Source organism: Nicotiana tomentosiformis, chromosome 8 (genome assembly GCF_000390325.3).
Source record: "Nicotiana tomentosiformis chromosome 8, ASM39032v3, whole genome shotgun sequence".
NCBI classification, from domain to species: domain Eukaryota; kingdom Viridiplantae; phylum Streptophyta; class Magnoliopsida; order Solanales; family Solanaceae; genus Nicotiana; species Nicotiana tomentosiformis.
In genome coordinates, this window is record NC_090819.1 from 113,870,178 (window position 1) to 113,885,449 (window position 15,272).

At 34.2% G+C, this 15,272-nt stretch overlaps 2 protein-coding genes and 1 long non-coding RNA gene across 4 annotated transcripts; 1 reads left to right on the forward strand and 2 right to left on the reverse strand.

Annotated features, from left to right (window-relative positions):
* Positions 1 to 1,977: 1,977 nt before the first annotated feature.
* On the reverse strand, positions 1,978 to 2,477 carry LOC138896714 (uncharacterized). The gene is made up of 2 exons (XR_011410112.1): positions 2,406 to 2,477; positions 1,978 to 2,299 (listed from the first exon to the last, which is right to left on the reverse strand). It is a non-coding gene; the product is annotated as an uncharacterized lncRNA (long non-coding RNA).
* A 3,780-nt stretch (positions 2,478 to 6,257) lies between these two features.
* Positions 6,258 to 10,410, reverse strand: LOC104116150 (UMP-CMP kinase 3-like). 2 transcript variants are annotated; one of them, XM_009626949.4, is made up of 8 exons: positions 10,330 to 10,410; positions 9,598 to 9,656; positions 8,610 to 8,664; positions 7,473 to 7,590; positions 7,071 to 7,227; positions 6,900 to 6,980; positions 6,718 to 6,825; positions 6,258 to 6,590 (listed from the first exon to the last, which is right to left on the reverse strand). In XM_009626949.4, the coding sequence occupies exons 2-8, from the start codon at positions 9,610 to 9,612 to the stop codon at positions 6,474 to 6,476; spliced, it is 651 nt and encodes a 216-aa protein (XP_009625244.1). In that variant the 5' UTR covers positions 9,613 to 9,656; positions 10,330 to 10,410; the 3' UTR covers positions 6,258 to 6,473. The 2 variants fall into 2 exon arrangements, with proteins under 2 accessions (XP_009625244.1, XP_070038779.1); XM_070182678.1 differs by lacking the exon at positions 10,330 to 10,410 and having other exon boundaries at positions 9,518 to 9,650.
* Positions 10,411 to 14,308: 3,898 nt separating this feature from the next.
* Positions 14,309 to 15,067, forward strand: LOC104116152 (secreted RxLR effector protein 78-like). The gene is made up of 2 exons (XM_009626952.1): positions 14,309 to 14,478; positions 14,767 to 15,067. The coding sequence occupies exons 1-2, from the start codon at positions 14,309 to 14,311 to the stop codon at positions 15,065 to 15,067; spliced, it is 471 nt and encodes a 156-aa protein (XP_009625247.1).
* Positions 15,068 to 15,272: the final 205 nt, after the last annotated feature.

Consider the following 15,272-nt stretch of genomic DNA (forward strand, 5'->3'; position numbering starts at 1 on the left):
GCTTAAATCTGAGCCCGGCCTTAACGTCACAACTGGTATGTTTATTCATTTTATCTTTAATTCGTTTATTTAACATTCTTGATTACTTGTGTTGAATCAATTCAAGCATCCTTAAAACCGCGTACAAATTCAATTCTTATCCGTTTTGGGGGTAAATAATTTTGAAACGGGGTACTCACCCCTGGGCCTGATGAGACAACACTCCTCGAACCCAGAACGAGTTACAAGACCTCGGAAAACACTACAAACGGTTGCACACGACTAACAAAGGGTCGTAATATCCGCACCCAAACTGATATCACGGTGCAAATCTCGCATGATATCGGTAGTGTATTAGTAATTGATGAGAGATGAGGATTTTCCCCCCTTTTTTTAGATTTATACTAGGGATGAAACTCTCATACTATAAAAAGGGGAAACTTTTTAATTCAATGGAGACATTGCAACACACATATCAAGGCAATACAAACTTATTTATCTGCTTTCTAGCTATTGAAAAGTTCGTATTTTAATCACTACTCTTTATATACATTTGACTTCGAATCGAGGGCCAGGTCGAGGACAAAATTATTGTTTAGCTTAAATCTGAGCCCGACCTTAACTTTACAACTGGTATGTTTATTCATTTTATCTTTAATTCGTTTATCATTTCATATTATCACTTACAATTTAAACAGGGGGAAATGACTCTATAAAAATCTCCTAAAATAAGAGAAGTTTTTTGGTTTTTGATAAAATCGTGTTTATTAGACTTACTAGAGGATGATACTGCTATTTGGAATAAAGCTTCAATTGACAAGCTTTTATGGAACCTTTGCTGGAAGAAAGATAAGTTTTAGGTATCGTGGATACATACATACTATGGAAAAGATACACGTACACAAGTACTTAGCATATGATTGTAGTTGTTTGTGTTGTTCAAGTCTCAATTTTTCAATGATCTGTACGTAAATAATGACTTATTTGGTAATAGAATTTCTTTAATTACCAAAAAAAAAAAATTCTGTTTGTTAGCCATGAGAAAGCATATGTGCTTTTATCTGACATTTCTATGTAAATACAGCAATTCAAGTGAACACATGATTTTGATTTTGAGTACATATTTATATGTATAAGCAGACAAAATGACGACAAAAATGATCTTTTTATATTCGGGAACAAGTTCAAACATCAATAGTGAAATTATTTTAGTTTGCAACACATTTCTCTTTATTTACCAAAGTTGTGTCTTTATGTGCATCTCTAAAATCGTAACCAGAGAGAATTGGTTAATCAGTGTTATACAAATTAAAATCGTATACACTTCATGAGCCAAATGAAAAAAGTAAACTAATTACTTGAAAGTAATTGAAAAAAGTAAACCACTTCACAAGCATATTAACCAATTTCTTGAAGGACAAAGAAGAAAAACTGGTAGAAATAATATTATAAGATGATAAAATGATTATTAGTCTGTTGGCCAATTTTATTTTATTTTTGCCAAAAGTGCTTTTGGCCAAAAATTGAGGTGTTTGGCTAAATTTTTAGAAAGAAAAAAATGCTTTTGAGGAGAAGCAAAAGGAGATTTTGAGAAGCAGAAAAATATAGCTTCTCTCCAAAAGTATTTTTCTGAGATATATTTTTTGAAAAAAATACACTTAGAAACAGTTTTCAAAAGCTTGGTCAAACACTAATTACTGCTCAAAAGTACTTTTTAAATTAATTAGTCAAACACAGACCGATTCTCGCCTAAAGCATTATTTTTTTTAAAGCAATGCTCAAAATAAGTAGTTTTTAGAAGCTTGGTCAAACATGGTATATAACTAAGTCAAAAATCAATTAAAATCTCGACTCTTGGATTTGTTATTGTACACGTGGCCAATGTCCAGTAATACATTGAAAATTGCTGGATGAAACACTACTGGAGTCGGCAGGGGATTATTTTCCCTGAAATATATATCCACTTTTTGGATATACATTTCAACTAAAATCTCAAGATTCTTTAATGAAATTTTAAGAAACTTGCGTATTAATTATCACAACTTTGCAACATTTAGTAAAATGAAGGGGAAATAAAAGTATATCGCGCACACACTATATTCTTTTATTTAATAAAAGAACACATTACTCTCCTATCATATCAACAATGGAAGATTTGATTCCTCAGCTTGTAAATTAGGTTACAGCTCATACTAATATAGCAATCTTCGTTTCGCCCCACAGTTTCCACCTTGAGATAGTTTGGCTGCAAATGGTAGTAAATCCTTAGGTAGATCTCGTAAGGCCATCATATGAATTTTCGTGGAGCAAAATGGATTAGCTGCAAATCATAATTAATATATCCAAAATCGAATTTAGAAAAAAAAATTATAATACAAAAGACACACAAAATATTTTTAAAAATCATTCATGTTAAAATAAGTTACCAGCAATAAGCACAAGGAGAGTGGTGAAAAGGATAGCAAGTTTTCCAGACATGTTAATACTTCTAGTTTTAGACTTTGAGGTTGATAAGAGTAATTAGTATAAGGGCGGTAATTTATAGACTTTTTTCAAGATATTTCGCAAGTGCTACTACTACTATTATTTTATTGAAAGAGTACATAATCCTCTTTTTAATAGTACTCCTGAAATTAGATGCGATCCAGAATCGAAAGCTAATGAATTCAAATTTATCCTTAATTAATTATATCGTTAAAATTATTGATTTAAATTTTAATAAATTTATATATATATATTTATACTGCATATCAAAAGTTATGAATTCACACGAATTCATAATAGAAAAATTACGTCCGCACTGCTTAGAATTACAGTGATGGAGTGAAGTTCCATTGATAAATATCAGAATCATTTACGATGAACTCCATGCGAAGAAACCCACACTTGTCGGATCTTGCCTCACGAAATGTGGTATTCAATGTTAAATCAACACATATTCAATGGAACGGGAGAGACACATTTTGGATTGTACCTCTCCATCTCATCCATCTTTTGTCTATAAATTTAGAGGTTTGGTCTCATTTTTTAGATATGGAAAATTTGAATTTTTCTCCCCTCTTTCCTACATTGTTGCATTCTTTTTTAAATAAACATAAGTGTCAAGTGTGATTTGATTTGTTTGTTGAGTTCGCTGAAGTTATATGATTTGAAGTGCCGTTATCACAGAATAGTTATTTCGTTCTATCCTAGGAGGAATTAATCTGTATACCTTGTGCAACAGTAAGGAGATTAAATTTCTTAAGGACACACTGTGAATTCAGTGGGCTAGGATTTAATTTTGTTCTTCCTATGCATTTCTGTTTCTCTTTTACTTTACATGATTTTCTGATTTTGAACACAGATTACCAACACTCTTTCTCTGTCTGTTTCATATTATGTGTCGTGTTTCTCTCTTACACGCCCATTAAGAAATATTAATTAGGAAGAGATTAGACTATTCTACCCTTATTTATGTCTTAAGATATAATCTCTCTTAATTGAATATTTATTCTATTTATGTGTTATCTCTATCTTCAAGAACAATTATTACTAAGGGTAAAAAATAAATTAAAAAACAATCAATTTTGTCTTGAACTTCTAAAATGACAAATAATTTGAGACAACTATTTTTAGTAATCATGACTATTAATATGAGACGGTGGCGGTATTATATTACTCTCTCCATCTCATATTAACATTTGGTTACTAAAAATAGTTGTTTCAAATTATTTGTCATTTTAGAAATTCAAGACAAAATTAAATATTTTATTCTTTTGTACCCTTAGTAATAATTATTCTTGAAAATATAAATAACACATAAAAATATAATAAATATTCAATTAACAGAGATGAGAGTAATTATTATGCTAATTTTAGTGTGAATGACGAGATAGTTAATTAAGCTGCTATTTCCATTGTCTCTGTTTTCTCAATTTCTTACTTGGACGACTGACATATGTCCACTTTCAATTCTGGCATTAACCTCGGAATATTGAAATCGATTTTGCAAACAAAAAAAAAAACTGCTTTTCAACCAAACTGCTCGGCAGAAAAAATATGGTATAGTTTTAATTATTGCAAAAATTCAAAAACTTCTTTGGTGGAGTTGTGTTGAAACACAAATTTGCATATATTTATGCAAACACTGGCTTTTCAAATTTGTTTTTTGAAGCAAAAGCTATTATCTTGTCGTGGTGTTCCTGTCATCCTCTTTCCTGTAAGCTACATAACTATAAAGTTGAAGATTTGCGAACCTTTAGGCATTTTGATTGTAATTTACATGAAAGGAATATATTCAATATCATTTGAATTTTCAATAAACCCCCTCCCCTCGTAATTGCTCACATTATAGAGAAAATGCATAAGTTGCCCTTTAAATTTGTCCTGAAAAGTCATTTACACACTTTAACTTTACGGACGACACTATCACATTTGAAGCTACTCATGTTTTATTTAGTTAGTTAACTCTGTAGGCAGATTACAAAACTTTTGCCATGGGAAGAAAAATCTCAACTCTTGCAGCACTAGTCTTGCTAATTTTCATACTCATTATTCTCCTTTTTGTTGTAATCTCTAACAAAACAACAACAACAACTACTACTACTTCTAGCTTTATTTGCTTTCCCCCTGCCTGCAATTGTCTGCCTCGGCAGAAATTAAAGAACTCAATAACATACAATATATATGTGTTTGTAATTTCAGATGAGATGAGGATACCAACTATTATTATTTTGCTTTAGCAATGTTGGCATTTCAAACTTTTATGGTAATTTATGCATATTAATTCTCTTTTTCTGTTTAATAATCTACTTGTGTTACGTTCAAATTAATATGTCTTCATAAATAATTCAGCTTCCATCTTGTTATAGAAAGATAAATGAGCATGTTAGTTGAGCAGCAAATTTTCCTTTATATGTAGTTCCTACACTTTAATAAAATGTATGAATTGGACTATTGTCGAAAAATATTGCACCTTATTAATTTTGATGTCTGAAAACTAAGAAATGACCAAGAAGAAGAATAATAGCCTGTTTGCCTGTTTTGCACTTCTCAAGAGGCCAAAAGTATTTTTTTTCTCAAATACATTTTTTTTCCCTAACTTGAGGTATTTGGCCAAGCTTTTTTGGAGGGAAAAAAAGTATTTTTCGGAAGAAACAGAATCAGTTTCTGAGAAACAGAAAAAAGTAGTTTCTTCCCAAAAGCAGAATCAGTTTTGACTTTTCTTCTTACCAAAAATACCCTTAACAAAATATAGTATATACCAAAATAACCGTTAAACCTAATACTTAGGATATTGATGTATAAATATTTCTTATTATTTTTAGGATAGCTTTCTAATATATAGTGACTTTAGGGGTGAATGATTTTTAATATATTTAACTTATATTAAAAGAATTAAGTACTTTTAAATTTTATTTTCATATTTTACTTAAATAAAATAAAAAGATTTAATTATTGCATGTAATAACAAAATTTTAAGATTATTTATTTACTTATAATATTAACTATTAAGTAAATTTATTCATGTCATTATTCGTAATTTGATACTTAAAAGCGCTTTCTGAAAAGCTTGACCAAACACTCAAAAGTGTTTTTCATAGTCATTAGCCAAAAACAAATTATTTCTCTCCAAAGGTACTATTTTCAAAAATACTTTTGAAAAAAGTACTTTTCAAAATAAGTTGATTTCTCCAGCTTGGCCAAACAGGTTATAAGTCTCAGAGAGCATCAGTGTTATTTCCAATTTTCACTTGAAGATGAATTTTGAAATTTTTCGAAAATTTTAAAAACTCTAAAATGCTGTTTTTCAAAATTTTCACTCAGATCACTCACAAAAATTCAAAAATAACCCAAAATTATATTCATGTCCAAACACAACTCTAATTCTCAAATACCATTAAAAAAAAAAATCACTTTTTCTGAAATTTTACAATTCTTATGTCCAAACGCCCACTCAGTGTTCCATTTAATCTTTTGTCTTCTCTAATTGACATTGTAACCATATCAAGAAATGCATATATTAAACTTACGTCCAGAATCTGCAGATTATATATATTGCATATTGACTCTCAAACGGAGCAACTAGAACTTCAATGGCATAACTCTATGTTAACCCCTAAAACTGGAAACTGGGCACCCTATTCCAATTGCAGAAACACTGAGAAGAAGTTATGAGAGATCAATCTGATAAGTTCATAAAATGAGATCATAGTATGAAATGTTTGTTTTACTCGTAAGCATATGTTTTGCCTGATCTAGTGACACTGCAAATTGCTAATAGTGGAAAATTAAGAACGTCGAGAAGTGGAGCATGCTGATTAGAAAGGATTCGGATAGACAGTTTACACTATCAGGTCACCAAAGATGACCGACTATAGGTAACCGTGGTCATAATAAGTGGGATTAGTAACCTGAATTAACCTGCTACAACAGGTTAAAGTACATTACACTGATAGTGTGTATATGCAAGTCAAAATATTTATGTATACTATCACATTTTGAGGCTTATCCATTTAAAGTATCAAGCATGTGTGGTTGTGTCTGTTTGGTCGCACCTTATCATCTTTTCTTTGAGAGAAAATGACTTTGATGGACTCAAAAACCTCATCAACAGGTTTTCCAGCATCAACCTGGATATTCAGACACAAGTCATGAGCAGTTGCTACTAAAATAATTCCATCTTATTCACAGTCAATATCTAACAATTTTTCACTACCCACCACCCTAAAGAACACTAGAATAAGATTTCAAATATACCTTCTTAACTTTTCCCTTTGATTCATAATATTGAACTGCAGGGAGAGTTGACTCCATGAAAACTTTAAATCGCTTCCTTATTGTCTCAATGTTATCATCTTCTCTTCCCTGCAAATAGACAGTACCCAGTATTAAGTGGAAAAATCTTTCATAGCATAGCAATCAGACTGAACAATATATACCTCATTTCTTGTTAGCAAGCGCCTCTCCATTTCATCTTGTGGACAATCTAGATAAAGGACAAACTCAGGATCCATTTTTGTCTACATAGAAATCCCAAAACGACATATTTCAAATATAAGCATATCGGTGTGTTTCTGACTTCGTTAGAACCAATTGGATAATAATCTTACAAGATTCTCAAATGTTTTAACATTCTCTTCATTCCGGGGAAAGCCGTCAATAAGGAATTTGTCGCTATCCATTCCCCGCATGGCTTGTTGTAGAAGCCTCACTGTTACATCTGAAGGAACAAGCTTCCCCTCCTTCATAATTTTCTGAATCATAGAGCTGTAATAAACAGAATGAAAGAATAAAGACACTGTTGTGATATTTAAAATTCTTACCTAACAGAACTGTAAGCCTACAAAGCGGATACTATGATCTTTTGGTAAGTTCCATTCCAAGTAATACAATAGAGGACCTCCCAGAGGAAACTAATTGCATTGAATATACTCTAGGAGCATATCAGTTCACATTATAAGGTAAGAACTATGGAATTATCGAGAATTTGAAATGGTTGTTGAATAACATACCCAGTTTCAGAACCAGAATTGATTTCTTGACGTAGAAGCTCACCAACACTAAGATGAGTGTAGCCAAACTGTTGTGCTATTCTTTTGCATTGCGTGCCTTTACCACTCCCTGGACCACCTGTAAAATGAATAATAATAATTTGGAAATATCAATAAGGAGACGAGGAAGTTAAAAGTTTAAAAAGAGAGATAAAAAGAAACTGCAATATCACATGCTCTAACACAGGCAAATATCATAAGTATTCCTTGTGCTCAGGGACGTATTAGCTAGCATGGTATTTACGATTTACAAGATTGATCCTGGAAAGGTATAAGCACGCTCAAGCACGTTCAGAAAAAGGTTCTAGAGACTTAAATATATTAAATAATTATTCAAGAACTTGGTTTCAAGTCTGTTGCCAATATCTATTCCTTCAACCAACACCATTAAAATCCATTGTCCTGCTGCTGACTAAGCACTTGAATAAACATAGACGGATGCAGTATTTAAGCTCTATGGGTTCAACCCTAAAGGTTTTTTGCCATGAACCTATTGTATTTTTAAATTATGGGTTCAAACCTACTACTTATTACAATTTTTTGTAAAGTTTTACACATTAATTTGTGCTTTGCATCGAAAGTACTGGGTTCAGTTGAACCCGGTGTTGTAACTCTACATCTGCCTCTGTGAATAAACCTTAATCAAGAGACGGATCCAGGATTTAGACTAGGCGGATTCAACCTTAAAGGTGTTACAAATGCAACTATGAAGGGAGAAAAACATATACAGTTCAACATTTTCCTGAACTTCAGGTAAGTTCTCTATACATTACCATCCTAACAAAAGGCATTTAATAGGTCAATTTCACTTCTCTGGGAGGCATTTCGTGACTTATGCTTTTTTTTATTACTGCTAAACTTTGTCCTTTTTCTTCCTTTTGCGCTGGTGCTCGTGTATTTGGGCATGTGGAAGCCACGAAGAAAGTATGTCACCTCCAATCTTTAACACTTTCCATCAGGTAAACTTGGCAAAGTTGCATTTTTCATGATAAAACAAGAATACTAAATGCAGTTTAAATTTCATGAAAAGAAATACTAAATGCAGTGGACGTGATTAAAACATGCAGTGCAATTAAAGGAATTATGGAAGTCCCTTACCTATAACAAAAACAATTTTGACCATCTTCTGCTTTCCTGAGCCTCTATAACCTTCCTGCAAAAACGAGATATACCAATCAGATGATCAAGAAACAATACTAAATTATTTTTGCAACATTATAAGGTAGTAGGTCTAGTATCGTGATCACTTTCTTCAGTCCGTTTCTTCCTGAAACATGGAATCACACCACCTAAGTCAATGGTTCAATTCAAAAACTTAAAAGAGAACTATCAGAGCAAGACCGTATTACCTTAGTTGACAAAAACCATTGAATAACAATCAGATCAATGATAGATGCAATTTAAAACTCCAATCCTCATCGAACACAGAATGAAGAGAATTTACTTAATTGATAAAGCTAGCATACATAAGTAGTCATACAAAACCAGGGCAATTACCAAACAAACTTTGAATTTCTGAACTAGAAACACTCATGTTGAACAAGATTACGAACCAGGCCATGCCTTACCATGAAGAGTTCATGTGCACTCAGCAGTGAGCATGACATATCATGCAAAATGAAAAGCCCTAAAATAGGATTTTCTGAGAGATCCCAAAATTATGCTTCCACGGTTCAAACGCATTCAATATATGAAAAACTTTATTTCTAAGATTATAACTACTCAATAACTATTGAATTCTTGGTCACAAGCTTCAAATGTTCTTGACTGAAATAGTGAGTAATTATTTCAGTTTGCAATTCATTTCTCGTATTTACCAGTTATTTTCTTTAAATATCTAATTAAAAAAAAACAAGAATTGATTAGTTACTGTTATAAAAACCAATTACTATGATATATTGAGCATGGTTTCATGATCTCACTGAAAAAGCAAATCTCACAAGCAAATGAACTAATTACTTGAAGGGCAGAGAAGAAAGACAGTAAGAAGTAAGATTAAGATGAACCTTGAGATGAATACTTATAACTAAGTCAAAATCACATATGCCAATGATATTGGGAAAACACCAAAGAAACTTCTCCCCACCTTGCGTGACTCCATCTTGGATTGCCCGAAGAACGAAAACGTTTAGTTGGTATATGTGCCTACAATATGCAGCAGTTACATTCATTGTTTCCATCAATATTCCCTTGAATTCCCTTATGCTAAAAATATATATAAATAAAAATTACAATATCGAACGTGAAACCTCCTGTTTGTAAAGCTTAACAAACTAAAAACTTTAAAATTGACCAACAATTCCACCAGATAAGGGAATCATACAGATCATACCAGTTTTTCATCTCAAACAAGAAGTTTAGTAATTGCAAAACTTGATCCTAATCCTACTTAAAAGCAGGCCAGGAGTATCATTAAATAATAATATTCATCTTCATATCAATTGTTTGAAGTTAGGGTAACGTCTGCGTACATACTAACCTCCCTAAGCCCACTGGGACTGGGTTTGTTGTTGTTGCATCTTCATATCATTGCTCAATGATTCATCTAAGACTAGGAGACAGCATAATAGTACTATTTATTTCACTTATTCAATAAATTATGCATGCCCCTTTTATCTAACCCGTTAAATTTTCCAAGAATTACACTTAAAAACAATAAATTAGGTTTCCTGAAATGATGATCAAGTCAAAGTTCACAAATTTGTATAAAAGAACGAGAATTTGACATAAATAATGAAAAACTAAAAGAAACCAAGCAAATTATATGGACATATCAGCATAGAGAAAAAGAAAAGTTTTGAGTGGGGAAAGGAGGTACCTTGGCTTGGGCAATACTGCAAAAACATTTGAGGCAGTTGAAGTAAGAACAGAACATATATGTAAGAGAAAGACCCGGGAGAATGGGAATAATTCTCAGTTTCTGTGTCAGCTTTTTGGCTTTGATTTATTTAATTCCTATGAAAAAGGAATTTTATTCTCCTAAAAATGGATTCGTTTTGGGTGGGAAATGGAAACTTCCAGTGTATAGGTGTCTCGCTTGACACCGTGACATGCCAACAATTTTTGCAACTAATACACTACGTTTAAATGATTATGAATTTAACTTTTATACAATACTAGTATTCATACCCGCATTGCGCGAAGAATATTAAATATAATTTTCATTAAAAAAAATTACTTAAAAACTACGATGCAAAGAAGTATGTAAATAATATTATTTTATGAACATTTAAATACAATGGATATTCATACATTCAAGTCTATTCAAATTCTACTATTTTTCTTGAATTAAAATTTTGTTACTTAAGTACTTGAAGAAATTGAAAAAAATCAGGATAAAGTTTGTATTTAAAATATTTAAAAATATTTATCATCTTTTTTATTTTCTTCATAAAATAGTAGATATTATTATTATATAAATCCGTCAACTGATAAATATTTGTGCAACAATATAAAATAGATGAGTAACAATATAATTAATAGGGAGGCGAGTGGCATGTGGACAATGACGGCGAACTGTATTAGGGAAGCTGCGAGGGAGGTGTTAGAGGTTTCAAAGGGTTACTCTAGTGGGCATAGAGGGAACTGGTGGTGGATGAAAAGGTTCAAGAAAAAGTGGAGACTAAGTGTCACGACCCGAAATTTTCCACCGACAGGACCGTGATGGCGCCTAATATTTCACTTGTTAGGCAAGCCAACGTTAGAGAATCATTAAACCAATTTCTTATTCTCATTCAGTAATTAACAATAATTAACTAAGATGAAATATGATAAGTGCGGAATATCATAAAACTGTATTAATTACTACCACCCGAATCTGGAATCATAATTCATGAGCATCCTAGAATTTACTACAAGTAATAGTGTGGAAGAAATACAATTGTCTGAATGAAAGAAACAGTAGAATAGAAAAGATAGACGGGAACTTCAAGATCTGTGAATGCCGACAAATCTACCTTAAGTCTCCGGACAACGGACCAATAGCAAAATTTCGATCAACCCGAACCGGTATCAAAATCTACACAGAAAGTGCAGAGTGCAGTATCAGTACAACCGACCCCATGTACTGGTAAGTGTCGGGCCTAACCTCGACGAAGTAGTGACGAGACTAAGACAAGGCACCTATAAATCAACCTATACAATTTAACAGTGTATATACAAATAACAGAAATAAAGAACTAAACAGAAAATGTCAGGAGGGGAACATGCTGAGAGGAATACGAGATAAAGAAATACAAATGATAACCGGAGCAGCCAACATACCATGAATCAACACGAATAGTGAATACAGTAAAGGAAAAATGTACGGCATCACCCTTCGTGTTTTTACTCTCAATCTCACCAATAAATCAATAGAAACGGCACGGCATCACCCTTTGTGCATTAACTCTCATATCATGGCACGTCATCACCCTTTGTACTTTTATACTCACAATATGGCACGGCATCACCCTTCGTGCTTTTACACTCACAATATGGCACGGCGTCACCCTTCGTGCATTAACACTCACAATATAGCACGGCATCACCCTTCGTGCATTAACTCTCTTATCATGGCACGGCATCACCCTTCGTGCATTAATTCTCTCCCTTACCATAATGTAATGCATAAATGATATCAGGGAGATGGAATAACAAGTACAAACCTTACTTCAACATTTGGTTCCACAATATAAATCTAAACTTTTAAATAAATACTCGATTACCAACAGAAAATCCGTAAACATGATAATGACGATCAATTTAACAACACTAGTATAAACATGTAGCAATTAGGCATAGGAAGAGACAATATAAGAAAACGGAAGAAACATGGAAAAACAGGTAAATTGGCGGCACATAAGTACTCGTCACCTCACATATACGCCGCTCCCATGAATTTCACTTAGTAAATAATCTAAGGTTCCTAATTCCCTCAACTCAGGGTTAGACACAATACGTACCTCGCTCTGAAGGCCATTTAATTCTCAATCACAGCTTTTCCTTTGGAATTCACCTCCAAACCACTCTTATCTATTCAAAAATGACTCAATAATATCAAATATTGCTAAAGAAATCAATTATATTGCATAAATTAAATTTTCCAAATTTTTTTCCAAAAAGTAGAAAAATCGACCACGGGCCCGCTTGATCAAAACCCGAGGTTCGGACCAAAATTCATTTACTCATTCACCCCCGAGCCCGAATATGTAATTAGTTTTGGAATCCGACATCAAATTGAGATCTACATCTCCAAATTTGTAAAATTCCCAATTCCCCCAAAATCCTTAATTTCTACCCTTAAAGAATAAGATAAAAGACTAGGAATTTAATAAATGATGATGTAAATTGAAGAAAATAAGTTAGAAAGTGCAAACCTATGATTGGGTGTCGAAATACTTCTTCAAAAATCACCCTAGGTCGAGTTCTATGGAAGAAAATATGAAATTTTGAACAAATCCCGTTTGAAGTCTGTTTTAAAACACTCGACAGGCCTTCATCGCGTTCGCAAGAGGCCTGTCGCGATCGCGATGCACAGCGGTAAGGCCTTCGCGTTCGCGAGTCTTTCTACGCATTCGCGTAAGGCAGTTCCCCCCAAGCCTTCGCGTTCGCGACCCAGTGGACGCGTTCGCGTAGAAGAACATGACCCCCTCCCCCAGGTCCCTTAACATATCGCGTTCGCGAAGGATACCACCCCCAGTCCTTCGCGTTCGCGAAGAAGAAATTACCTCCCAGCCTAGTTTACACTTCGCGATCGCGAAGCACAAAATGCCTGTGCACCAGCAACAGCAAAACAACAGAAATTCTAAGTCCGAAACATCCCGTAGCTTATCCGAAACTCACCCGAGCCCTCGGGGCTCCAAACCAAACATACACATAAGTCTAAAAATATCATACGGACCTGCTCGCGCGATCAAATCGCCAAAATAACACCTGAAACTCCGAATTTAGCACCAAATCAAAAGAAATTCTCAAGAACACTTTAAAATTTCTATTTTCTCAACTAGACGTCCGAATCACGTCAAATCAACTCCGTTTCTCATCAAATTTCACAGACAAGTCTTAAATATCATAATAAATCTGTACCGGGATCCGAAACCAAAATACGAATCCGGTACTACCAAACATCAATCAATTCTTAAAAACAAATAATTTCCAGACTTTTAATTTTCATCAAAAATTCATAATTCAAGTTAGGAACCTCCGAATTCGATTTCGGGCATACGCCCAAGTCCCATAATTCGATACGGACCCACCGGGACCATCAAAATATGGATTCAGGCCCGTTTACCAAAAATGTTGACCGAAGTCAAATAAAATCAACTTTTTAAGGCATAAATTCTTATTTTCATCAATTTTCAACATAAAAACTTTCCGGAAACCTGCCCGGACTGTGCATGCAAAATCGAGGAGGGTAAAAAATAGATTTTTAAGGCTTAAGAGCGCAGATTCGAGTTTTAAAATATAAGATGACCTTTTGGGTCATCACACTAAGAAAGTGGCCTACTTGAAGTTAGTGGAGAGCACAGACGAGAAGGAGAGAAAAGCGAATAGAGAAGGGTATAAGAAGGCTAGGAAGGAGGCGAAACTAGCAGTCACGGAGGCCAAGAATGCAGCGTTTGGTCGCTTGTATAAAGAATTAGGGGACGAAGGCGGGGACAAAAAGTTATTTCGACTGGCCAAGGCGAGAGAGAGAGAGAGAGAGAGAGGCGCTTGATCTGAATCAAGTGAGGTGCATCAAGGACGAGGACGACAGAGTTTTATGGATGATGCTCAAATTAAGCAGAGATGGCAGATTTACTTTCATAAAATTCTGAATGAGGAGGGTGACAGAGACATGTGTGTTGGGTGATTTGGAGCAGTTCGAGAGTCGCCGTGATTTTGGATATTGTAGGCATATTAAGGTCGAGAAGGTAATGGGAGCTATGCGTAAGATGAGCAGGGGTAGAGCGACTGGGCCAGATGAAATTCCGGTTGAATTCTGGAGGTATGTGGGTAGAGAGGGCGTAGAATAGCTGATCGGATTATTTAACGTTATTTTTAGGACGAAGAAGATGCCAGAGGAATGGAGATGGAGTACGATGATTTCGTTGTAGAAAAATAAAGGTGATATCCAGAATTGTAGCAACTATAGTGGTATCAAGTTGCTTAGTCATACTATGAAAGTGTGAAAAAGGGTGGTGGAAGTGAGGGTAAGGAGGTCGGTGTCTATATCAGAGAACCAATTCGGGTTCATGCCTGGTTGTTCAACTACATAAGATATCCATCTTATCAGGAGGTTGGTGGAACAGTATAGAGATAAGAAGAATGATTTATGTATGGTGTTTATTGACCTAGAGAAAGCGTACGACAAGGTCCCGAGAGGGGTTCTTTGGAAGTGCTTGGAGACTAAATGTGTTCCGGTAGCATACATTATGGTGATTAAGAACATGTATGATGGAGCTAAGACTCGGGTTAGGATAGTGGGAGGTGACTCGGAGTATTTTCCGGTGGTTATGGGTTTACACCAAGGATCTGCGCTTAATCCTTTCCTATTTGCCTTGGCGATAGATGCTCTGACGCACCATATTCAATGAGAAGTGCCATGGTGTATGTTATTTGCTGATGATATAGTCTTGATTGATGAAACGTGAGGTGATGTCGGCGAGAGGCTGGAGGTTTGGAGACAGACCATGAAGTCTAAAGGTTTCAAGTTGAGTAGGACTAAGACATAATACTTTGAGTGCAAGTTCAGTGACATGACAGGGGAAGTGGACACTGACGTGAGGCTTGATTTACAAG